We start from the raw sequence: 24257 nt of genomic DNA, 5'->3' as shown, positions 1-24257 counted from the left end.
GGCTCTGAAATGGAGGCAATAATTAATAGCTTACCAACCAAAAAAAGTCCAGGACCAGACAGATTCACAGCCAAATTCTACCAGAGGTAGAAGGAGGAGCTGGTACCATTCCTTCTGAAACTATTCCAATCAATAGAAAAAGAGGGAATCCTCCCTAACTCATTTTATGAGGCCAGCATCATCCTGATACCAAAGCCTGGCAGAGACACAACAAAGAAAGAGAATTTTAGACCAATATCCCTGATGAACATTGATGCAAAAATCCTCAATAAAATACTGGCAAACCAAATTCAGCAGCACATCAAAAAGCTTATCCACCATGATCAAGTGGGCTTCATCCCTGGGATGCAAGGCTGGTTCAACATACACAAATCAATAAACGTAATCTATCATATAAACAGAACCAAAGACAAAAACCACACAATTATCTCAATAGATGCAGAAAAGGCCTTTGACAAAATTCAACAGCCCTTCATGCTAAAAACTCTCAATAAACTAGGTACTGATGGGACATATCTCAAAATAATAAGAGCTATGTATGACAAACCCACAGCCAATATCATACTGAATGGGCAAAAACTGGAAGCATTCCCTTTGAAAACTGGCACAAGACAAGGATGCCCTCTCTCACCACTCCTATTCAACATAGTATTGGAAGTTCTGGCCATGGCAATCAGGCAAGAGAAAGAAATAAAGGGTATTCAATTAGGAAAAGAGGAAGTCAAATTGTCCCTGTTTGCAGATGACATGATTGTATATTTAGAAAACCCCATTGTTGATTAAATACTTACATGTCAGACCTAAAACCATAAAAACCCTAGAAGAAAACCTAGGCAATACCAATCAGGACATAGGCATGGGCAAGGACTTCATGTCTAAAACACCAAAAGCACTGGCAACAAAAGCCAAAATTGACAAATGGGATCTAATTAAACTAAAGAGCTTCTGCACAGCAAAAGAAACTACCACCAGAGTGAACAGGCAATCTACTCATCTGACAAAGGGCTAATATCCAGAATCTACAATGAACTCAAACAAATTTAGAAGAAAAAAACAAACAACCCCATCAAAAACTGTGCGAAGGGTATGAATAGACACTTCTCAAAAGAAGACATTTATGCAGCCAAAAGACACATGAAAAAATGCTCATCATCACTGGCCGTCAGAGAAATGCAAATCAAAACTACAATGAGATGCCATCTCACACCAGTTAGAATGGCCATCATTAAAAAGTCAGGAAACAACAGGTGCTGGAGAGGATGTGGAGAAATAGGAACACTTTTACACTGTTGGAAGGACTGTAAACTAGTTCAACCATTGTGGAAGACAGTGTGGTGATTCCTCAAGGATCTAGAACTAGAAATACCATTTGACCCAGCCATCTCATTACTGGGTATATACCCAAAGGATTATAAATCATGCTGCTATAAAGACACATGCACACGTATGTTTATTGTGGCACTATTCACAATAGCAAAGACTTGGAACCAACCCAAATGCCCAACAATTATAGGATGGATTAAGAAAATGTGGCACATATACACCACGGAAAACTATGCAGCCATAAAAAATGATGAGTTCATGTCCTTTGTAGGGACATGGATGAAGCTAGAAACCATCATTCTGAGAAAACTATCGCAAGGACAAAAAACCAAACACCGCACATTCTCATGCATAGGTGGGAATTGAACAATGAGAACATATGGACACAGGAAAGGGAACATCACACACTGGGGCCTGTTGTGGGGTGGGGGGAGGTGGGAGGGATAGCATTTGGAGATATACCTAATGTTAAATGATGAGTCACTGGGTGCAGCACACCAACATGGCACATGTATACATATGTAACTAACCTGCACATTGTGCACATGTACCCTAAAACTTAATGCCAAAGAATATAATTAATAAAATTAAAATTACAAAAGATAAATAAAAAATATGTCAACTGTATAATTCATCAAGGAGAAGAAAGAATCTGTAAACTTAAAGAAAGTTATTTGAAAATATACAGTTAGGAAAAAAAGAATAAAGAATAAAAAGGAATTTTAAAGGCTATTACCTATTGGATACAATGTTCACTATTCAGGTGATGGGTACACTAAAAGCCCAGACTTCACCACGACACAGTATATACATGTAAGAAATCTGCAGTTATCTCCTCTAAATATATAAAAATTTAAATTTTTTAATTCTGAAAAATAAATAAAGCCTACAGGATTTATGGGACAGCATCAAGAGTGTTATCATTTACACTATAGGAATTAAAAAGGAAGAAAAGGGCCAGGTGCGGTGGCTCATGCCTGTAATCCTAGCACTTTGGGAGGCCGAGGTGGGTGGATCACGAGGTCAGGAGATCGAGACCACGGTGAAACCCCGTCTCTACTAAAAACAGAAAAAATTAGCTGGGCGCTGTGGCAGGCGCCTGTAGTCCCAGCTACTCCGGAGGCTGAGATAGGAGAATGGCTTCCTCACACAGAGAGAATCCCCATAGGGCTATCAGCAGTGAAAATTTTGCAGTCTAAGAGAGAGTAAGAAGATATTTTCAAAGTTCTTGAAGAAAAAAAACTGCCAACCAAGAATACTTTACCCAGAAAAGTTGGTCTACAAAAATGAAGGAGTGATACTTTCCCTGACAAACAAAAGCTCAGGGAGTTCATCATCATCAGGCTTGCCTTACAAAAATGATGAAGGGAGCTCTTCAATCTGAAATGAAAGGACACTAACTAGTAACACAAATACATATGAAAGTATAAAACTCACTGGTGAAAGTGTGTATATAGTAGAATTACATACCATAATATTGTAACAGTAGTCTGTAAATCACTTATGTCTACAGAATAAAGGGTAAAAGACAAACAAAATTCCTACAGCTACAATAATTTCTTAATAAAATTCAATATAAAATATGTGAATTATGACATCAAAAACATAAAATGCTTAGAGGGGAGTAAAAATATATCAACAAATCACAAAGGAAGATAGCAAACAGGGAATAAAAGAACAAAGGATCTACAAAACAGCTAAAAAGCAATTAACAGAATGGCAATAGTAAGTCCTTATTTATTAAAGGTAACTCAAAAGTAAATGGATCAAATTATTCAATTCAAAGACACAGAAGGGCTGAATGAATAAAAAACAAGACTACATGCTGCTTACTCACAGAATAAATGAAGGGATGTAAATAGATACTCTATGCAATTAGAAACCAATAAATGAGCAGCTGTGGCTATACTTACATCAGACCAGATACTTTAAATCAAAAACAGTCACAAGAGACAAAGATTATTATATAATGAAAAAAGCTCAAGAGAATATAACAATTATATACACACCCAACATTGCAACACCTAAATATATAAAACAAATATTAATAGATCTGAAGAGAGAGATAGACAGCAAGACAATAATAGCAGAGGCCTTCAGTACTCTACATTCAATAATGGACAAATCATCCAGACAGAAAACAAATAAGGAAACCTTACATTTTAACCACACTTTATGCCAATGGACCTAACAGACATATACAAGATATTCTATTCATTTATTTATTTATTTTTTGAGATGGAGTCTCACTGTGTCACCCAGGCTGGAGTGTAGTGGCGCAATCTTGGCTCACTGCAAGCTCCGCCTCCCGGGTTCACGCCATTCTCCTGCCTCAGCCTCTCCAGGTAGCTGGGACTACAGGCGCACGCCACCACGCCTGGCTAATTTTTTGTATTTTTAGTAGAGATGGGGTTTCACCGTGGTCTCGATCTCCTGACCTCGTGATCCGCCCGCCTCGGCCTCCCAAAGTGCTGGGATTACAAGCGTGAGCCACCGCGCCTGGCCTCAAGATATTCCATTCAACAGCAGGAGAATATAGAGCTTTCTCAAGTGCAAATGGAATATTCTAAAGGACAGATCTTGTGTTAGGCCAGTAAGTCTTATAAAATTTAAGAAGGCTAAAATCAAATCAAGTATTTCCCAATCACAGTGGCATGAAACTAGAAATCAATAACAGAAGAAAAATTGAAAGATTTACAAATATGTGGAAACGAACATACTCCTGAACAATGGGTCAAAAAGAAATTCAAAAAGAAATCAAAAAATATCTTATGACACACAAAAATGGAAACATACCAAAATTTATGTGATGCAGCAAAAGCAGTTATTAAAAGGAAGATTATAGCAATAAAAACCTACATTCAAGCTGGGCACAGTGTCCCACACTTGCAATATCAGCTACTAAGGAGGCTGAGTGAGAGAATCACTTGAGGCCAGGAGTTTGAGGTTGGAGTGAGCTATGATCACACCACTCTACTCCAGCCTGGGCAACAGAGCAAGACCCTGTCTCTAAATAAATAAGTAAATAAATAAAGTATACATTAAAAAAAGACAAAAGAGCTAAATAACGTAATGTCACACCTCAAAGAACTAGAAAAAGAACAAACTGAGCCCAAAGTTAGTAAAAGGAAGGAAATAAAAGATTAGAGCAGAAGTACATAAAATAGAGACTAGAAAAATCATAGAAAAGTTCAACGAAACTAAGATTTGGTTTTTTGAAAAGACAAACATAATTAACAAGAGTTTAGCTGGACTAAGAAAAAACAGCAAGACTCAAGTAACATTGAAAAAGAAAGAAGAGACATAATAACTGATACCACAAAAATACAAAGGATAAAGACTACTGTGAACATTTATACACCCACAAATTAGATACCCTAAAATAACTGGATAATTCACAGACACATACAACCCACCAATACTAAATCATGAAGAAACAGGAAGTCTGAACAGACTAGTAATTAGTAAGACTGACTCAGTGATAAAATCCCCCATAAAAAAAAAGAAAAAACCAGGACCCAGTGGTTTTATGGCCTAATTCTACCCAACATTTAAAGAACTAGTAGAATCCTTCTCGAATTCTTCCAAAATCTTGAAGAGGAAGGAATACTTCTGAACAATTTTTCAAGGTTAGTATTACCCTAATACCAAAGCCAGACAAAAACACAGTCCAATATCTCTGGTGAATATGGATACAAATATCTTTAATAAAATGCTAGCAAACTGAATTTACAGCACATTAAAAGAATCATTCACTATGACCAAGTGGGACTTATCCCTGGGGTGCAAAGATGGTTCAAAATATGCAAATAAATGTGATATACCGTATTAATAGAATAAAATACAAAAATCATATCATAATCTCAATATATGGGGAAAAACATTTGAAAACTTTCAACATTCTTTCATGATGAAAATAACAAATTAGATACAGAAGGAATGTACCTCAAAACAATAATGGCCAACTATCACAAGCCCACAGCTACATAGTCAACAGTGAAAAGTTGAAAGATTTTCCTCTAAGATGAAGAACAAGATAAAGATGCCCATTCTTGCCACTTCTATTCAACATAGTACTGCAATTCCTAGCTAGAGCAATTAAGCAAGAAAAGAAATAAAAGGTGTCCAAATAGGAAAGCAAGAAATAAAATTATTTCTATTTGCAAAAAAGAAAGAGGGACCATCACTACTGACCACATGGACATAAAGGGACAATAAACAAATACTGTAAATAACTTATGCTAACAAATTTGATAATTTAGGTTATATGGACAAATTCTTGGAAACTCACTATCTACCAAAACTCACAAAGGAGAAATTGATATTATGAATAGGCCTATTTAAAAGAAATTGAATCAATAATTAATAACCTTCCAAAACAGCAGGTACTATGCTCAGATAGTTTCACTTGGCAAATTCTACCAAACATTTAACTAAGAAATTATGCCAATTCTTTATGATGTCTTCCAGAAGATAGAAACATAGGTAACATTTCCTGACTCATTCTATGAGGCCAGTATCACTCCAATACCAAAGCCAGACAAAGACATTACAAGAAAAGAAAACTACAGATGAATATCTTTCATGAATACATATGTGAAAATCCTCAACAAAACATTAGCAAATCACATACATAAATGTATAGAAAGACTATACAACACAACCAAATGGGTTATTCCAGGTACGTAAGGCTGGAATGTTCAAAAATCAATTAATGTAATCTACATGCTAAAGAAGAAAAATCATACAATCATATCAATAAATGCAGAAAAAGTATTCGACAAAATCTAACATCTACCCATAATTTTAAAAAACTCTTTGTAAATTATAAATAAAATAGAAGTAAGCTTCCTCAGTTTGATAAACAAAATCTACAAAAAGTTTATAGCTAACATAATACTTATAATGAAATCCTAAATGCTTCCTCCCTAAGATCAGGAAGAAGGTAAGCATGCCCATTTTTACCATGCTATTTAACATCATACTGGAAGTCCTAGCTAATGCAATAATATAAGAAAAGAAAATCAGAAGGAAGAAGTAACACTTTCTGTTAGATAATGTGACTGCCTCTATAGAATATCCAAAAGAATCACCAATATCTAGTAATAAACAATTATTGCAAATTTACAGGACACAAAAGTTAATTGCAATTGCTTTCCTATATACCAGCAATGAAGTATTTGTATTTGAATTTTAAATTATAGATATTAACACCATTTATAGTAGCACTGAAATTTCAACACTTCAGTGTAAATCTAAAAGAAAATATGTACAAGATCTATATGAGGAAAAGTTCATTACTCTGATGAAAGAAAGCAAATAAGATCTAAATAAATGGAGAGATATTTCATGTTCATAGAATGAAAGATACAATATTGTTAAGATACAAGTTCTTGTCCCTTTAATCTATAGATTCAATGCAATCTCAATCAAAATCCCAGCAAGGTATTTTCTGGATACCAACAAATTGTTTCTAAAGTTTATAAAGTTTAATAGACCCAGAGAAGTCAACACAATGTTGAAGAACAACAAAGTTGGAGGACTGACACTACCCAACTTCAATACTTACTAAAAGCTAAAGTAATCAAGACATGTAGCACTGCCAAAATAGACAGACAAGCAAACAGAATAAAGAGCCCAAAAACAGACTCACAAATATACACAACTGATCTTTGGCAAAGAAACAAAGGCAACTCAATGAAGAAAGAGTACTCTTCTCAACAAATGATGCTGAAACAACTGGACATCCAAATGCAAAAAAAAAAAAAAAAATGAATCCAGACATAGACTTTACAGTTCTCACAAAAATTAACTCAAAATGGGCTGGGCGCAGTGGCTCACGCCTGTAATCCCAGCACTTTGGGAGGCTGAGGCAGGCGGATCACAAGGTCAGGAGTTCGAGACCAGCCTGACCAACATGGTGAAACCCCAACTCTACTAAAAATACAAAAATTAGCCAGGCGTGGTGGCGCATGCCTGTGGTCTCAGCTGCTAGGGAGGCTGAGGCAGGAGAATCACTTGAACAGGGAGGCGGAGGTTGCAGTGGGTCAAGATTGTACCATTGCACTCCAGCGACAGAGTGAGACTCCATCTCAAAAAAAAAAAAAAATTAACTCAAAATAGATCATAGTTATAAATGTAAAATGCAAAACTATAAAACTTTTACAAGAAAGTAGAAGAGACTAGGTAACTTTGGGTTTGAAGATTAATTTTTACATACAACACCTAAAGCACAATTCGTGAAATAAAAAAAAAAAAATGGTAAGTTTGACTTTATTCTGGCTCTGCAAAAGACACTGCTAAAAGAATGAAAAGATAAGCCACAGACTGAGAGAATATCTTTACCAAACACATATCTGATACATGGCTTGTATCCAAAATATAAAAATAACTCTTAAAACTCAACAATAAGAAAACGAATAACCCAATTTTTAAAATGGGTAAAAGATCTGAATACCTCACCAAAGAAATGAAACAGATGGCAAATAAGCATATGAAAACATGCTCAACATCATGTATAATCATGGAACTGCAAATGAAAACAATGAAAAATCACTACACAACTATTAGAATGGCTAAAAGCCCAAACACTGTCAATTCTAAATGCTGACAAAGATGTGGAGCAACAAGAATTCTCCTTAATTGCAGGGGAATGCAAAATGGTACAGCCCCTTTGCATGCTCATTTGGCAGTTTCTTATAATGCTAAACAACTCTTACTATATGACTTAGTAGTCATGCTCCTTTGTGTTTACCCAATTGAGCTGAAAACTTACATCCACACAAAAACCTGCACAAAAGTGTTGATAGTAGCTTTATTTATAATTGCCAAAACGTGGAAACAACCAAGATGCCCTTTCATAGGTAAATGGATAAATTGTAGTAAATCCATAAATTGATTATTTATCAGCAATTAAAAAGAAAGAAACTGTCAAACTATTGAAAGACACGGAGGAACTTTAAATGTACATTGTTAGATAAAAGAGAGACTAATAATATCAAATATACAACATTCTTGAAAAGGAAATACTATAGAAACAGTAAATAAACAGATTAGTGGTTTCCAGGGATTCAGGTGGATGGAGGAAGAGGTGAATAGGTGGGACACAGGGGATTTTTAGGGCAATTAAACTATTCTGTGACACTGTAATGGTGGATCCAAGACATGATACATTTGTCAAAACCCACTGAGCTGTACAAGGCAAAAGCAAACCAGATGTAAACTATGGACTTTAGTTAATAATAATGTATCAAAATTGGTTCATCAACCATAACAAATGTATCACATTAATGCAAAATGTTAATAATAGGGGAAGCTTTATGCCAGAAGCGGGGGGACTACACTAATGGGAACTCTGTAATATCTGTTCAATTTTTCTGTGAACCTAAAACTTCTCTAAAAAATAGTCTATTAATTATTAAATGAAGCAACATCAAGATGAAATTGTGACCTGAAAGCAAAACCAGAGTGCAATACAAAGATAGCTTCTGTCTTGCTGGCCAGGCTATAAGATTTAGTAGAATTTAGTAAACAGGAAGGGAAGAGAGGATTAAGTGTGGCCAGAGAAGAATTGAGGAGGTACTTTTAAAAGAAAATGATAGTAAACAAGTGAAATACAGCAACAGAGACAGTAGGTCAATACTAATAGAGCTAAGAAACTGAAACAACTGCCATCGGAAAAAGATCTTATGAATTTGCAAAGCATTTTCTCCATATTGTACAATATAATTCTGTCCTCTGCTCCCCTTTAGAACCATGAGCAAAATCTCAACTATATTTTATCCTTTTGAAATGTGGTTTTATGATTGGAAGATGTATTCCATTAGACTATAAGTGGGTACAGGGATTTCTGCTTTCATCCATGATGGAGCATCAGGGACCAGAATTACTCTTCTACTTTAAACTACTTAAATACTGGACAAAAATACATGAAACAGTGGTATTCAGAAATTGGAAAACAGTGAATGCAGTACGTATGGAAATAAAGTGGAAAGGCCCTTGTGATGACCCCAGTTTGCTATCTAGAATTGCCAGTCCACAGTATAGGGAAGGGGAACTCAGAGCATACTGGTCACCTTGAGTTTAGGAAACAAAGTTCAGTGTTTGTGGAAGCCAAGGTACAATATTAGAAGGAAGGCAACCATACAGATTGAGAGAGAGAAAAAGAGAGAGCTCTTGAGAGGTCCATAGATGTACAAAGGATTCCCCTTGATTAGAGTAGAAGTTTTCATTATCTACTCCAAAGTTCTATATACCTTTCTACCCCACCTAGTCAGTCAGAGCTCTCTTCGACCAGAAATCTCTATAGAACTTGGGAGTGCTGTAAAATGTGCAGCTGTCCTTGGTTTAAACATGGCAACGTTTGGGTTTAAAGCTGAAGTTGAAAGAGGGCAGAATTCCCAGCAACCTGTTCCAAGCAAATATTAATTTCTACTTTTGAACTGTATTCCATAGTGTGCTTTACACTATTATTTCAAAATTCTCTCCAGCCCTAAGACATAAGTAAGTTAATTTCCTTTCTATTGACAAACAGTCATAAACTTAACATACAAGCTCCAGCAGTTCTTTATATTCCTGAACTGACAACTACTCATCTGCAGTCAAAGCATTTGTGGATATAATTCCTAGCAACAAAATCTACAAACTATTTAAATTTAACACTGCTACACCTCAAAGGCCTGCCAACATTTCAGTAGTATGTTCTAATCACAGCTCAAAATTCTCCATTCCATGTACTAACATGCACTCCTCAAAAATTAATCTAGGCCGGGCGCAGTGGCTCACGCCTGTAATCCCAGCACTTTGGGAGGCTGAGGCAGGCAAATTACCTGAGGTCAGGAGTTCAAGACCAGCCTGGGCAACATGGTGAAACTCTCTCTACTAAAAAAAAAAAAAAAAAAAAAAACAAAAGTTAGCTGGGTGTGGTGGTGCATGCCTGTAATCCCAGCTACTTGGGAGGCTAAGGGACAAGAATCACTTGAACCCAGGAAGCAGAGGTTGCAGTGAGCCGAGATCATGCCACTGCACTCCAGCCTGGGCAACAGAGCAAGACTCTGTCTCAAAAAAAAAAAAAAAAGAATCTAGTTTCAGTAACACGTATCCTTAACTAAGAATTTCAATACTTGCTTGACAACCAGCTCAACTGTATGGCTCCAAACTCCAAGGCAAGGAGTCTGTACTGTTAACCTAATAATTATTACTTTATAGAAATTAATGTAACAGAGGTTATTATCACAATAATGCTTTAATGAGTGGAAACTTACGTGGTTCTGTTGCAGAAACATCTTTAAATTCATCAGTTGAGTGGGCTTCTATGAATTCTGAAATAATTAAAAGTGTATTTGTCACTATAAACTTCAAACAGCAATTATATATACTAATTGAGTTTAAATTTTATTATTTTAATTTTAGTAACTTATTCAGAAGAAAGAAAACTTTGAAAAAATAATAACTGCCAACACTGCAGATCTTCCTAATCAGGTAAGAAATGGTAATATTTAAAAGAATGTGTGTAACAGCTGATTATAAACATCACTTTCTCATCAAAACTTGTTTTTGCTCTTGTATTCTCTTATATTCATTGATGGTACCATCATTACCTAGTCTTCCTTCCCTTCCATATCCAATCACCAACTTTCAAGTAAATATTTCTCAAACCTGACTCCCTTCTTCTTTTCACTAGTCTTTGAATATAGGTACTTCTCACACATCTAAGATATAATAACTTCCCTTTCCTACTCCTAGTCCCCAAATCTAGCTTCTACAGTGCAATCAGGAAAAAACTTCTCTAAAATTAAATCCTCCAAAAAATCTTCAATGATTCTTTATTATTTTTGAAAAAAGTCTAAGCTCCTTAGCAGAGCATCCATTCCCACTATGACTAGCCCCTCTGTTACTTCATCCCTATATATCGCTTCTTACTCTAATACCAATCCAGTTGTAATTCTCTATGCATGTTGTTTGTTCACGCTATTGTCTTCTTAAAATACCAAATATTTCCCTTCTTTACTTGACTAAATCCTATTCACCCTTTAAAGTTGCATAAAGTCTTCCTAACTCCTTAGGTTGAACAGATTGCTCCTTTCTGTGGACCCAATGCAAATTCCACATACCTTTATCATGCATGACACTGTACTAACATGCTAGATAATGTACTTGTATCCTTACTAAGCTGTAAATGTTATGCAAGTAACAACCACATTGTTGTCTGTATAGGGGATACACATTGTATTCATTTTGTATGTTCCCAGAATCTGGAACATAATAAAAACTTTTATTAAAATATCAAACTCACTATTAAATATTATCTAAATTTACCATTGTATAATTTTATAACTGTAAATTTTTAACTTTAAGTCTCAAAATGTTCATACACTTAGGAAACCCCATAAAAGTCAAACATGCCAGGCATGGTGGCTCATGCCTGTAATCCCAACATTTTAGGAGCCCGAGGTGGGAGGATCACTTGAGGCCAAAATTTCAAGACCAGCCTGGGCAACATAGTGAGACCTCCATCTGTACAAAAAAAAAATCAGCTGGCCTCAGTGGCCTGTGCCTGTGGTCCTAGCTACCTCAAAAGGCTGAGCAGAGAGGATCACTTGAGCCCAAGAGTTTGAGGCTGCAGTGAGCGATATTCATGCCACTACACTCCAGCATGGGTGACAGAGTGAGACCCTCTCTTTAAAAGATAAAAAATAGTAACAAAATTTTTAATAAAATTTTTAAGGATAAACATGTATAAAATATTATCACCTTCAATTTTCTGTGCCACAGCTTCACAACTTTTCACTGCTTCTGGTCGATTTTCTTTATCCCTGTTAAAGTTCAATAAATGAAACATTTTTTAATATATCGAAGAGTAAGAGGTTAAATTACACTAAAATAACTAAAATGTGCAGTCCAGACATATGAAGCTTGTAAAATAAAAATTAAACATATCTTTAATCTTTATTCACAGACACTAAGGTAAACTTACAAGTTATAAGTTGAAAAGTCAAACTAAACTATGTAATTATATGAATTCCATGTGGGCTATGAATATAATTAAGTATACCAAAAACATTCACAACAAAAATAGCAAAAATAAATTGTTAGAAACATGAGGTATCTTTTTGTCAAAGTATTATTATCAATTGTATAATGATGAAGGACATAAGTTCTGGAGTGAGACTAGCTGACCTTTGGGTCAAAACCTGTTTCATCCATTTACTAATTATATGACCTCAGCCAGGTATATTACTTAACCTCTATTGGCTTCAGTTTATTCTCATTAAAATTGGGGTACAATAGTACCTTTCTCATAAAGTAGTTATGAAAATCAAAGATTATACATGTAAAGTTACTACAAAAATCGCTAGTACACAGCAGACACTTAAATGTCAAGTATGAATATGGTCTAAACCTTAACCTTTGAACCAAGGATCTAGTTATGCAACCCCCAGGAGCCAACTCAAGTACCACTCTCTTCATTATTTTCAGTTATTGACAGAGATGTCGCTAAAGTAACTGCATAACTAGTGGCCCCTCCCAACTATGGGTACGTATATTCTATTTTAACACAAAAAAGAATGTTTTATCTGTCTAATGCAAAAACATGGTTGCTTATAAATGTAAAAATTTTACTTGGATAAGCTGTTAATATAATTTTTAATGAAGGTGTTCATGAACAATGAAGTATTTCATTAGATCTTAGTTTCCTATTTATTACTAGGAGTGTCCTAATCAAACTGAGAGAAGAGTTTATAAGCCAGATATTTCAAAGCTAGCAATGTCCAATATAACTTTCTAATAACAGCCACGTGTAGGTACTAAGCACTTTAAATGTGGCTAGTGTGACTAAGAAACTGATTTTCTACATTGAATTTGCATAGCCACATGCAGAGAATGTCTCCTGTATTGTATATCTCAGATTATTAAAAATTGCAAATAGAAACAAGCTGACTAGACCTGATTTGACTAAGAAGCTCTGTGTATAGCCATCATATCTGACTCATTATCTTACATTCAGTGCTAATTATATACCCTTTCTTATTGTTTTTAATTCAATTAGTTCTTATATCTCACTTACATAGTTTTAGACAACATGACTTTCAAAGAGGATTTAGACCTCTGTTTAAGGCGATTCTTCAGTTCTTCAAATCTTTGTACAAGCCTTACTATTTCTGCAATATTTAAAATGACTGTTTTGTCAGGTTCTGGAGGCTCTGCTTGTAAAACAGTTTGATCTTTACTTATCTAAAATAATAAAATTAACCAGTTACTTAGTAAATACCCATTTTGTTGCCATACCTCAAATAAATTTCATTATTTCCTTTATTAAATCAAACTAACTTTTACATTATTCTTGTCTGTAGCTATAGCCAAGTAATGATATAATATTTTACAAATATATTTATATGAGCAATTATCTATGAATAGAACTATAGCTCAGTGATGGCTTTTACATGTAAAGCCTGAAATCTAATCATCTGTTTATTGTTTTAATATATAGGAATTTTAAGCAAGTCCAATAACAATAAATGCAACTCAAAATATTTACAAGAGTAATTCTAAATTGTTTCCCATAAATTCTTTTTAAGAATACCCTTACTGTAGTAAATTATCTAAAGATAGTAATTTTCTCTCAAAGGCTAATCCTGTCTATTACTAACTCCCAGAAGTTAAAATATAAAGATCTATGGAACTAGCATTTTTCCAGTCTGTGTGGGGAAGACTGTGACGTATTTGGGTATCTTGAGACCTTTGGAATAGACCAAGCTAAAAAATAACAAGCAGAGGAAAGAAACAGCAAGATTCACAGAATAAGATCACCATAATTACTATTCTAGGTAATAAGTTTACTTAAAGAAAATTCAGCAAGAATGAGTGTCCAAAAACCACAGCAAAAGAAACCTACAAACAGCCAATGTGTGGAGACATAAACAAGCAGAATCGCAATTGGGGTCAGAAAGTTTTGATAGGAAAATGGCACAGAATATTTACAAGAGTAATGCTAAAATAATTGCTTGCCCTAAATTCAGAGATCCACCCATGTAGACATCTCCAATCCTTATGCTAGGAAGAAAAGTTGGGGAAAAAATGAAGTCAAGGACTTAGCAAAGATAAATTCTAGCACTGGGGATTTAGAACAGAGACTTCATTTTTGTAATGACTGGAATGAGAGTAGGATATAACAGCAGGAAGTAAATGCTGGGCAATGCACTAGAAGTCTGAGCTTGGGTGTAGGGAAGATATGGCAAGGAACACAGAATAGGTGGAAGGGAAGCAGGAGACATATGGAAATTCTATAGACAAAGGAAAGATCCCAAATAAGAAGCCACAAATCATAAATTGAGTCAAAAATAATGTCATCAGTTTACTGCGTCTCATCTCAAAAATCTATTCTTCGTTGTCTTGTCTGTGATAGTGGAATATTTCTTCCTTGACAGGTGGCTTGATGTTAGCCTTTTTCAGTAGAGGGTCCTGAAGAGGCACTGGAAGAGGAAGAAGCTTTTCTTCCTAGTTCTGTGTGTCTCTCTCTGCTTCTTCCTCAGGCAGTGTGTAGTATATTTTATAGTACTCACCCCCAGAAAATTTCAACAGCATCACCTGATGGATGGCTTCCTGGTAAGGTCCCTGGCATGGCAGATTCCTATGGGCAGCTTCCCCCAGAACTGTGTAGCAAAATCCACTGGTGCAGAGCCTCCCTTAGGGAAGTTTTCCAACATATCACCCTTGTGAACAGCTTCCCAGCAGGAAGTACAGCACCTCTCTGGAAGGTGGCTTTTCCTAGCATCACAGAGGGCAGATTCCTAAGTGTACCACCCTCATGGACAGCTTCCCAGTGAGTTCAAGCTCCACCAGCCTTGCAGCCCAGCAGACTTCTCTGCCACGTAGTGATGAAAGCTGCTCCCTCTTCAGAAGTTTTGCATCTTAGCCCTGCGTTGCTGGGAGGGAATGATTGGGGATATTCATATTCTGATTCCATCTTAGGAGTTGAAGTTGTTCCCTCTATCTTCTACTCTTGTATTCATTAGAATTATCTTTACTCCTTTAGTAGAATGTCTATCAATATCCTTTAGTAGATATTCCTCTGTTAACAATAATTCTTTATATTAAACTTTCCCTAACCAAATTACTGTGTGGTTTTTGCCCTTGATTAGACTCTCAATACATCACATTTCCCAATACAGATTAAATTTTAACAGAAGTCCTTTCTGGGAAAAAAGATAAAGGCACAGAACTAAAAGAGTATGGAACAGAGAGTGGGTTATCAGCTAAACGGTTTCTTCAGAAAGACCTTTGGGGCACAGATTCCAGCAGGACAATTCTGAAGTGTACAGGCTACTTTAGGTTCAGCCTACATTTCTCTGGTGTAGCTCACCATATACTCTAATAGTTTCCACATGTATCTCTGTTAATGCAACATGTAATGCAAAATGATCACTGACATTAACCTCACCAGCATGTACTGACAATAAATTCTGTCAGCAGTAAAAACATTATCACAGGATTCTCAAATGTTAGTGTGCATAAGAATCCCTTGTTTCCCACCTGTTGAAGCAGTAGATTCCTAACTCACAGACTCACAAAAGAAATCTAATCCAGTAATGTGCACTTATAACAGGTATCTTAGATGACATTTAAACACGTTCTATCAACTACACTTTAAGAAACATTCCTTGAGGTGCCCTCTCCCACCACTCCTATTCAACACAGTATTGGAAGTCCTGGTCAGAGCAATCAGACAAGAAAAAGAAATAAAGGCATCCAAATAGGAAGAGTGGAAGTCAAACTATCGCCATTTATAGACAACATAATCCCATATCTAGAAAACCCCAAAGTCTTGGCCCAGAAGTTCCCTCAGCTGATAAACAGCCTCAGCAAAGTCTCAAGATACAAAGTCAATGTACAAAAATCACTAGCATTCCTATACGTCAACAACAGTCAAGCCAAGAGCCAAATCAGGAATGCAATCCCATTCACAATTGCCACAAAAAGAATACCTAGGAATACAGCTAACCAGGGAGGTGAATAATCTCTACAAGGAGAACTACAAAACACTGCTCAAAGAAACCAGAAATGACACAAACAAATGGAAAAACATTCCATGTGCATGGATAGAATCAATATGGTTAAAATGGCCATACTTTCCAAAGCAATTTATAGATCCAATGATATTCCTATCAAACTAACAATGAAATTCTTCACAGACCTAGAAAAATCTATTTTAAAGTCCATATGGAACCAAAAAAGAGCCCAAAGAGCCAAGGCAATCCAAAGCAAAAAGAACAAATCTGGAGGCATCACAGTACCTGACTTCAAACTATACTACAGGGCTACAGTAACCAAAATAGCATGGTACTGGCACAAAACCAGACACATAGAGCAATGGAACAGAATAGAGAAGCCAGAAATAAGGCTGCACACCTATAACTATCTGATCTTCGACAAAGCTGACAAAAGCAAACAATGAAGAAAGGACTCCCTATTCAATAAATGAGGCTGGGATAACCGGTTAACCATGTGCAGATGATTTAAACTGGACTCACTGCTTACACCATATACAAAAATTAACTCAAGAGGAATAAAAGACTTAAATGTAAAACCCAAAACTATAAAAATTCTGGAAGACAACCTAGGCAATACCATTCTGGACATGGGAATGGGCAAAGACTCCATGAAGATGCCAAAAGCAATTGCAACAAAAGCAAAAATTAACAAATAGGATCCAATTGCACTTAAGAGCTTCTGTGCAGCAAAAAAAAAACTACCAACAGAGTAAACAGGCAACCTAGAAATTGGGAGAAAACATTTGCAAACTATTCATCTGACAAAGGTCTAATATCCAACATCTATAAGAAACTTAAGCAAATTTATAAGACACAAACAAACAACACCATTAAACAGTGGACAAGGCCGGGCGCAGTGGCTCACGCCTGTAATCCTAGCACTTTGGGAGGCTGAGGTGGGCAGATTGCCTGAGCTCAGGAGTTCGAGACCAGCCTGGGCAACATGGTGAAACCCTGTCTCTACTAAAATACAAAAAAAAAAAAAAAAATTAGCTGGGCATGGTGGCATACACCTGTAGTCCCAGCTACTTGGGAGGCTGAGGCAGGAGAATTGCTTGAACCCGGGAGGCAGAGATTGCAGTGAGCCGAGATCGTGTCACTGCACTCCAGCCTGGCAACGGAGCAAGACTCCGTCTCAAAAAAAAAAAAAGTGGACAAAGGACATGAACAGACACTTTTCAAAAGAAGACATACATGGGGCCAACAATCATATGAAAAAAAGCTCAACATCACTGATCATTAGAGAAATGCAAATCAAACCACAATGAGATACCATCTCATACCAGTCAGAATGACTATTATTAAAACGTAAAAAAAAAAAAAAAAAAAAAAAAAAAAAAGGTGCTGGCAAAGTTGTGGAGAAAAAAAAATGCTTATACATTGTTGGTGGGAGTATAAATTAGTTGCCTGCTGTGGAAAACAGTGTGGTGATTCCTCAGATATCTAAAAACAGAACTACCATTTGACCCAGCAATACTATTACTGGGTATATACCCAAGGGAAAATAAATCATCCTATCATAAAGACACGTGCATGTGTATGTTCACTGCAACACTATTCACAATAGCAAAGACATGGAATCAGCCTAAATGTCCATCAGTGGTTGACTGGATAAAGAAAATGTGGTACATAGTATTCCATGGAATACTATGCAGCCATATAAATGAATGAGATCATGTCTTTTGCAGGAACATGGATGGAGCTGGAGGCCATTATCCTTATCAAACTAGCACAGGAACGTAAAACCAAATACTGCATGTTCTCACTTATAAGTGGGAGCTAAATGATGAGAACTCATGAACACAAAGAAGGAAACAATAGACACTGGGGTCTACATGAGGGTGGAGGTTGGGAGGAAGGAGAGGAGCAGGAAAGATAACTGTTGGGTACTGGGCTTAATATGTGGGTGATGAAATAATCTGTACAACAAATATCTGTGACATGAGTTTACGTAAATAACAAACCTATACATGTACCCCTGAACTTAAAAGTTTACAAAAAAAAAAAAGAGAAACACTCCTTGAAAAACAGTAGATCATATAAACCTTTAGATAATATATCTGGTATACCAAATTAATAAAATATTTAAGATAAGTAATTATGGGTTTAAACATTGAAAAACTTGAAATTCCAGATCAGAAGTATATGCAGTGGGGGTTCCTCCTGGTGATTATGAATGCACTGGTTGGGATTTCAGGCATAATGGATATGACAGTAACCAACAACAAGGTGTAGACACAGAGAAAAGTGGACACATCTGACAGTTATTTAGAAAGTAAAACCCAGAGGACTTGTGGATAGATTAAATATCAGGAATAGATGGAAGTGAGTTGTCAGGAATGGTTTCCACATTTCACATTTACCCAATTTGATAAATAGTACTCATTTGCTAAGATAGGGAACACTAGAAGAAATATGAGTTTAGGAGTAAAAAATTCATATTTCTGACCCATTGCATCTGAGGTGGAATAGTCTAGTAAGTAATTATATACAAAGCCTGGAGTTCAGGGAAACATTTTGAGCAAGAGGTATATGTTTTTAAATTACATGCATAAATTTAAATTACATTCAAATACTTGAATGGAAAAACTAGATGAGACCGCCTAGGGAGAAAGTTTGGAGTAAAAAGAAAAAAGGCATAGGATAAAACTTTGAGGTACTCCAACATTTACTGGTTGGGTTAAGGAGGGGACTCGAAAAAGAAGACAGCCAAAGAGGTAAAGCAATAGCCAGGAAAATGTAATTCACAGAAGCCAAAGGAATAGTGTTTCAAAAATGAGGGCACGATCAATAATATTAACTATAGCTGAGGCAAAAAAAAAAAAAAAAAAAAAAAAAAGTCTGTTTAATTTAACAACATACAACTTACGGCGAACCATATGGAGAGAATGTTTTACTTATTAGGGAGACAGAATTCAGTCCGGATAGATTGAGAAATGCTTGGGAAGTAAGAGCATAGTGTATAGTAAATTAATATACAAATAAATGTGGCTCTGAATGTGTGACATATGCTCCATGGCTAAACTCTTAAGGGTTATTATAGGAAATCCATAAACAACTCTAATTGTTTTACTTAATACCCTTAGTTGTCTCTTACAAGGAAAGAGTGCCCAGATTAATCTTTTCACTAGGTGCCAGTTTATTCGTTGAGTACTTTAAAAAAAAAAAAAAAGAGCCAACTAGTTTCATTGTTCAAAGACTGTCTACTCTGTTTTTCTCTCCACTCGCTTATAAATCTGTTTTGCCTTTATACCCTGATAATAATCTAATGATTGTTTCCCTAATATGAGTAAATTTGCATACAAAATAATTTTCTCAAAAACAGGCTAATAAAGGACATGGAAATAGGCCTTTAGAGAGGAATGTGGATCAAATGAGAGATAGAAGAGCATATTTAAAAACTGAAAAGAAGGATAAAATTGAATGAGAGAAACTGAATATACAAGAGAGAATAATTAATTAATCAAAGTTCTTGAGAGGACATGGCAGGGCACAGTGGCTCACGCCTGTAATCCCAGCACTTTGGGAGGCGGAGGCAAGGGAATTGCATGAGTCCAGGAGTTCAAGACTAGCCTGGGCAACATGGCGAAACCCCATCTCTACTAAAAAAAATACCAATTAGCCAGGCGTGGTGGCTCGCGCCTGTGGTCCCAGCTACTTGAGAGGCTAAGGTTGGAGAATCACCTGAGCCTGGGAGGTCAAGCCTTCAGTGAGCCGAGATCAAATCACTGCAGTCCAGCCAGGGCAACCAGAATGAGATCCTGTCTCAAAAACACAAACAAACAAACAAACAAACACAAAGTCTTGAGAAGGCAAGAGGATATGAAACCCAAAACGGAAGTGAAATAATTAGTCTTATGTATAAGAAAGAACAATATATCTGTCTTAACAGGAAAAAAGAAAAAGAAAATGAGTACAGATGTTAATATTTTGTTAGGTAGCAGGAATTGAAGGAGTTCCAATCAATGGCTTGTATTTAGAACATTCCAAGTGTTTGGTGGCCAGAGCAGTATTTAAAGTAATAATTGGAAAAACAGAAATTTATAGTTCAAGAATAAGTTGCCTAAATTAGTAATTTTTAAAATAAAGTAATTAATTAATGACAAGGTCCAGAGTGTGACTGGAAGTGGAGGCCAAGAGATCTTTGGAGATGAGGAAGTCAAGAAAGTGAGAGGCCAGGGTTTTGGATAGGTCAGGACTGAGTGTAAAAGAAGAGTAAAAGTAAACCCATTAATAAAATAATAAAAAGAGGTTTATGGATGAAAAGAAGATGACAAGATGAATTTCCAAAGTTGCAAAGAAGAACACATTTTAAAAGAGGGTAGAGGAATAGTAGACTTCACTCTAACCCTACTTCTCTGGAAGGATAATGACCACTATGCCATAATCAAAGAATGACTAACACTTTTCCAATGTCAGTCAAATGTATCCTAAAGCAAAGAGCATATAGACCATGGAAGTCTTTTATTCTGGGACCAGAGATACAACAATAAGATGCTAGGATATAGTCACAGTTCATGCATTTAAGGTTCTATCTATATTTATCCTTTAAATACCCCCAAATAAACTGGCCTCTTTTATTTGAAAGGCCTGGGCTTCAAGAGTGTTTAATTGGACTGAACCATAAGTGTGACCAAATGAGAACAAAAATAATTCTGTAAGTCCGTAAAGCTACCCTGGAAATCATTCTAATATACTAACAGCATATATAAAGTATTTTCCAAAGTAGAATTAAAAGCCCCTAAGGACAGAGACCAGTAGTTCTCAAACTAATGGCAAAGTACCTGAATCAAAAGTATAAAAGAACATCATTAAAATAATGATGTTTTTCTATAGATGTTTTCATCTATAGAAAATCAATACATAATTTTATGTCTACACATACATAATCATTTAGCATGGTTTTTTTAAATATGGTAGAAATGTTTAAAGTGAAATGTTCTCTCATCACCCTTTTATGTAAATTGGAAAAAAAAAACTTAGTTTCCATTATTCAATTTTAGGAAAAAAAATGTGTCAGTCAAACTTGGAGTATACCAGATATATGCAGGGACATAGGGTGTAAGTCACTGAGAAATATTTTATCCCATCCACTTATTCCTTGTCTACCCAAATCAAAAGGTTACTTTATAACCAACAGTTATTCAAAAATGACTTATACATACTTAACTTATACATAATCCAAATTGGTTTTCAAATGAGTTAAAAAATATTAACTTAACAATTTTAAAATGTTAGACTTACTTCTTCCATCTGATTGACCTGCCACTGAAACCACTTTAAGAAAACAAAAGAGGGACAAAAACAGACATAGTGACTACTTAAATTGCAGCAATGAAATAAATATCTATATAAATGTGTGTCTGTGTCTGTGAATCTTCATCCATCAAATATCAGCCCTGACCGAAATATCACTTGGGATTCAGGGGGCTAATGCACTATACAAATGAACACAAAATTCTTAAATACACAGAACGGCAAGTATGGAATTCCTTCTACTCCCTTAAAATTTAGAAACCTCTTCTTCATTGGCATGTATTTCTGTGTTAAGTTTTAGTAGGCTTAGCTGTAATGTATTGAACGTACCTTAAAAAGAGATTCCAAAATCTGAAAAATAAAGTTTTAATTAACATATTTAAAAATAGAATGCTTCACAATGTATGATATAATATTTAGTTCAGTCTTTTGCAATTTTCAATCACAAAAATGTACTAAGTATTAAAATATAACTTTATAAATCTGTAGTTGAAAATTATAATTTTTTATTTACAGACAGTGCTTTTAGTTCACCTTGCATAGACAACTTCGTTCTAGAATTTAAAAATAATTTTTCTTTTCATATATAAAAAGGGAGAAAGAGGGAAAGAGAGACAGAATCTCACTGTCACCCAGGCTTGAGTGCAGCGGCGCACTCATAGCTCACTATAACGTTGAACTCCTGGGCTCAAGTGATCCTCTTGCCTCAGCCTCCTGAGTAGCTAGGACTACATGGGCACACCCCCATGCCTGGCTAATTTTTAATTTTGTTTTTAATAGGGATGGAGTTTGGCCATGTTGCCCAGGCTGGTCTCGAACTCCTGGCCACAAGCGATCCTCCCATCTCAGTCTCCCAAAACACTGAGCATGAGCCATCATGCCTGGCCCTAATATATCTGTATTAGGAGGCCCCCAAACAATTCCCAAATTTATTTCATATATTTTCTTTTTTTTTTTTTTTTTTTTTTTTATTATACTTTAGGGTTTTAGGGTACATGTGCACAATGTGCAGGTTTGTTACATATGTATCATATATTTTCTTAATATAGGTAAGGAGGCTGGGTACGGTGGCTCACGCCTATAATCCCAGCACTTTGGGAGGCCAAGGCAGGTGGATCACCTGAGGTTGGGAGTTCAAGACCAGGCTGACCAACATGGAGAAACCCCATCTCTACTAAAAATACAAAAATTAGCCAGGTGTGGTGGTGCATGCCTGTAATCCCAGCTATTCGGGAGGCTGAGGCAGGAGAATCGCTTGAACCCGGGAGGTGAAGGTTGCGGTGAGCCGAGATCACACCATTGCATTCCAGCCTGGGCAACAAGAGCAAAACTCCATCTTAAAAAAAGATAGATAGATAGATAGATAATAGATAGATAGATAGATAGATAGATAGATAGATAGATAGATAGATAATAGATAGATAGATAGATGATAGATAGATAGATAGATAGATAGATAGATAGATAGATAGATAGATAGATGTAAGGAATAAAATTTAAATTCCTTTCAGAAGAGCATTATATTTTTTTCATACAGCAGCAAGTACAATAACAAAAAGCATCACCTTCCCAACACTATCTTCTCAATACAACTCTGTTCCTGCTAAATGGTCTAGAAAACCAAGGTATAAAATATTATAATACTATTTAATATTTTTAATGAAAAATGCAAAGTACTTGTTTGAGAAATTATAAGAGAAACTGACTAAATATACAAAAACCAATGGAAACTGAACTCCACATACACCTACAACCGTTCTGTTTTTCACTTTCAGTACAGTATTCAAAAAGTTTCATGAGCTATTCAACACTTCCTTATAAAATAGGCTTTGTGTTAGATGATTTTGCCCAACTGCAGGCTAATGTCCAGTGTTCTCAGCACATTTAAGGTAGGGTAGGCTAAGTTATGATGTTTGGTAGGTCAGGTTATTAAATGCACTTTCACCATATGAAAAATTCAACTTATGATGAGCTTATCAGTATGTAACTCCCTCATAAGTTGAGGAGCATCCATACACAGTTCAAAATATCAATATTTATTACTTAAATATCTAATTTCAAAGTGATTACATTTGCTACAAAAACAAAAACCTCACCCTATCAAATTGGGTTAAAGTTTTCAATTACATTATTACAGTAAAATGTTACTACGTGCATTCAGGGAGTAACATAAAATTGAACAAAAATTAAACTAGATAAATTAAATTTATCTTCCACAACACTAACTCTAGATCTGTGGTTCAAAAAGTAAGGAGCCACAGCAACAGCATCAGCACCACCTACAAGCACACTTATTAGTTGAAAATTCTCAGGACCCACCCTACCCTACTAAATCAGAAATTCTAGAAGTGGGACTAACAATTTGTGTTTTAACTAGACCTGCAGGTGATTGCTTTGCATGCTAAAGTTTGAGAATCACTAAGCTAAATAAGAAAGCATAAATCTAAGCAAAAAGTGCTGAGATCCTTCAGAAAATATACCAAAGCAAATTAATGTCTGTGTCAGAAGAAAAATATTTTCAGCTATGTAAGTGTTTAGAAAATAATGTCCACTAAAGCACATTATACCTAGGAATAACTAATTCTTTCCACTGTCAAGAAAGATTCCAAGGTTCTCAAAACTTTCCTT

General features: G+C 35.7%; 1 protein-coding gene across 1 annotated transcript in view; it reads right to left on the bottom strand.

The window, feature by feature from the left end:
* Positions 1 to 24257, bottom strand: part of CCDC7 (coiled-coil domain containing 7) — a 434096-nt gene that overhangs the window by 349737 nt on the left and 60102 nt on the right. Inside the window, 1 exon segment of the mRNA XM_063637339.1 lies at positions 21960 to 21980. Within this exon segment, the coding sequence (XP_063493409.1) occupies positions 21960 to 21980 (21 nt within the window).

This window comes from Symphalangus syndactylus, chromosome 4 (genome assembly GCF_028878055.3).
Source record: "Symphalangus syndactylus isolate Jambi chromosome 4, NHGRI_mSymSyn1-v2.1_pri, whole genome shotgun sequence".
Classification (NCBI taxonomy): Eukaryota; Metazoa; Chordata; class Mammalia; order Primates; family Hylobatidae; genus Symphalangus; species Symphalangus syndactylus.
This window is presented reverse-complemented; position numbering and strand designations above follow the sequence as displayed.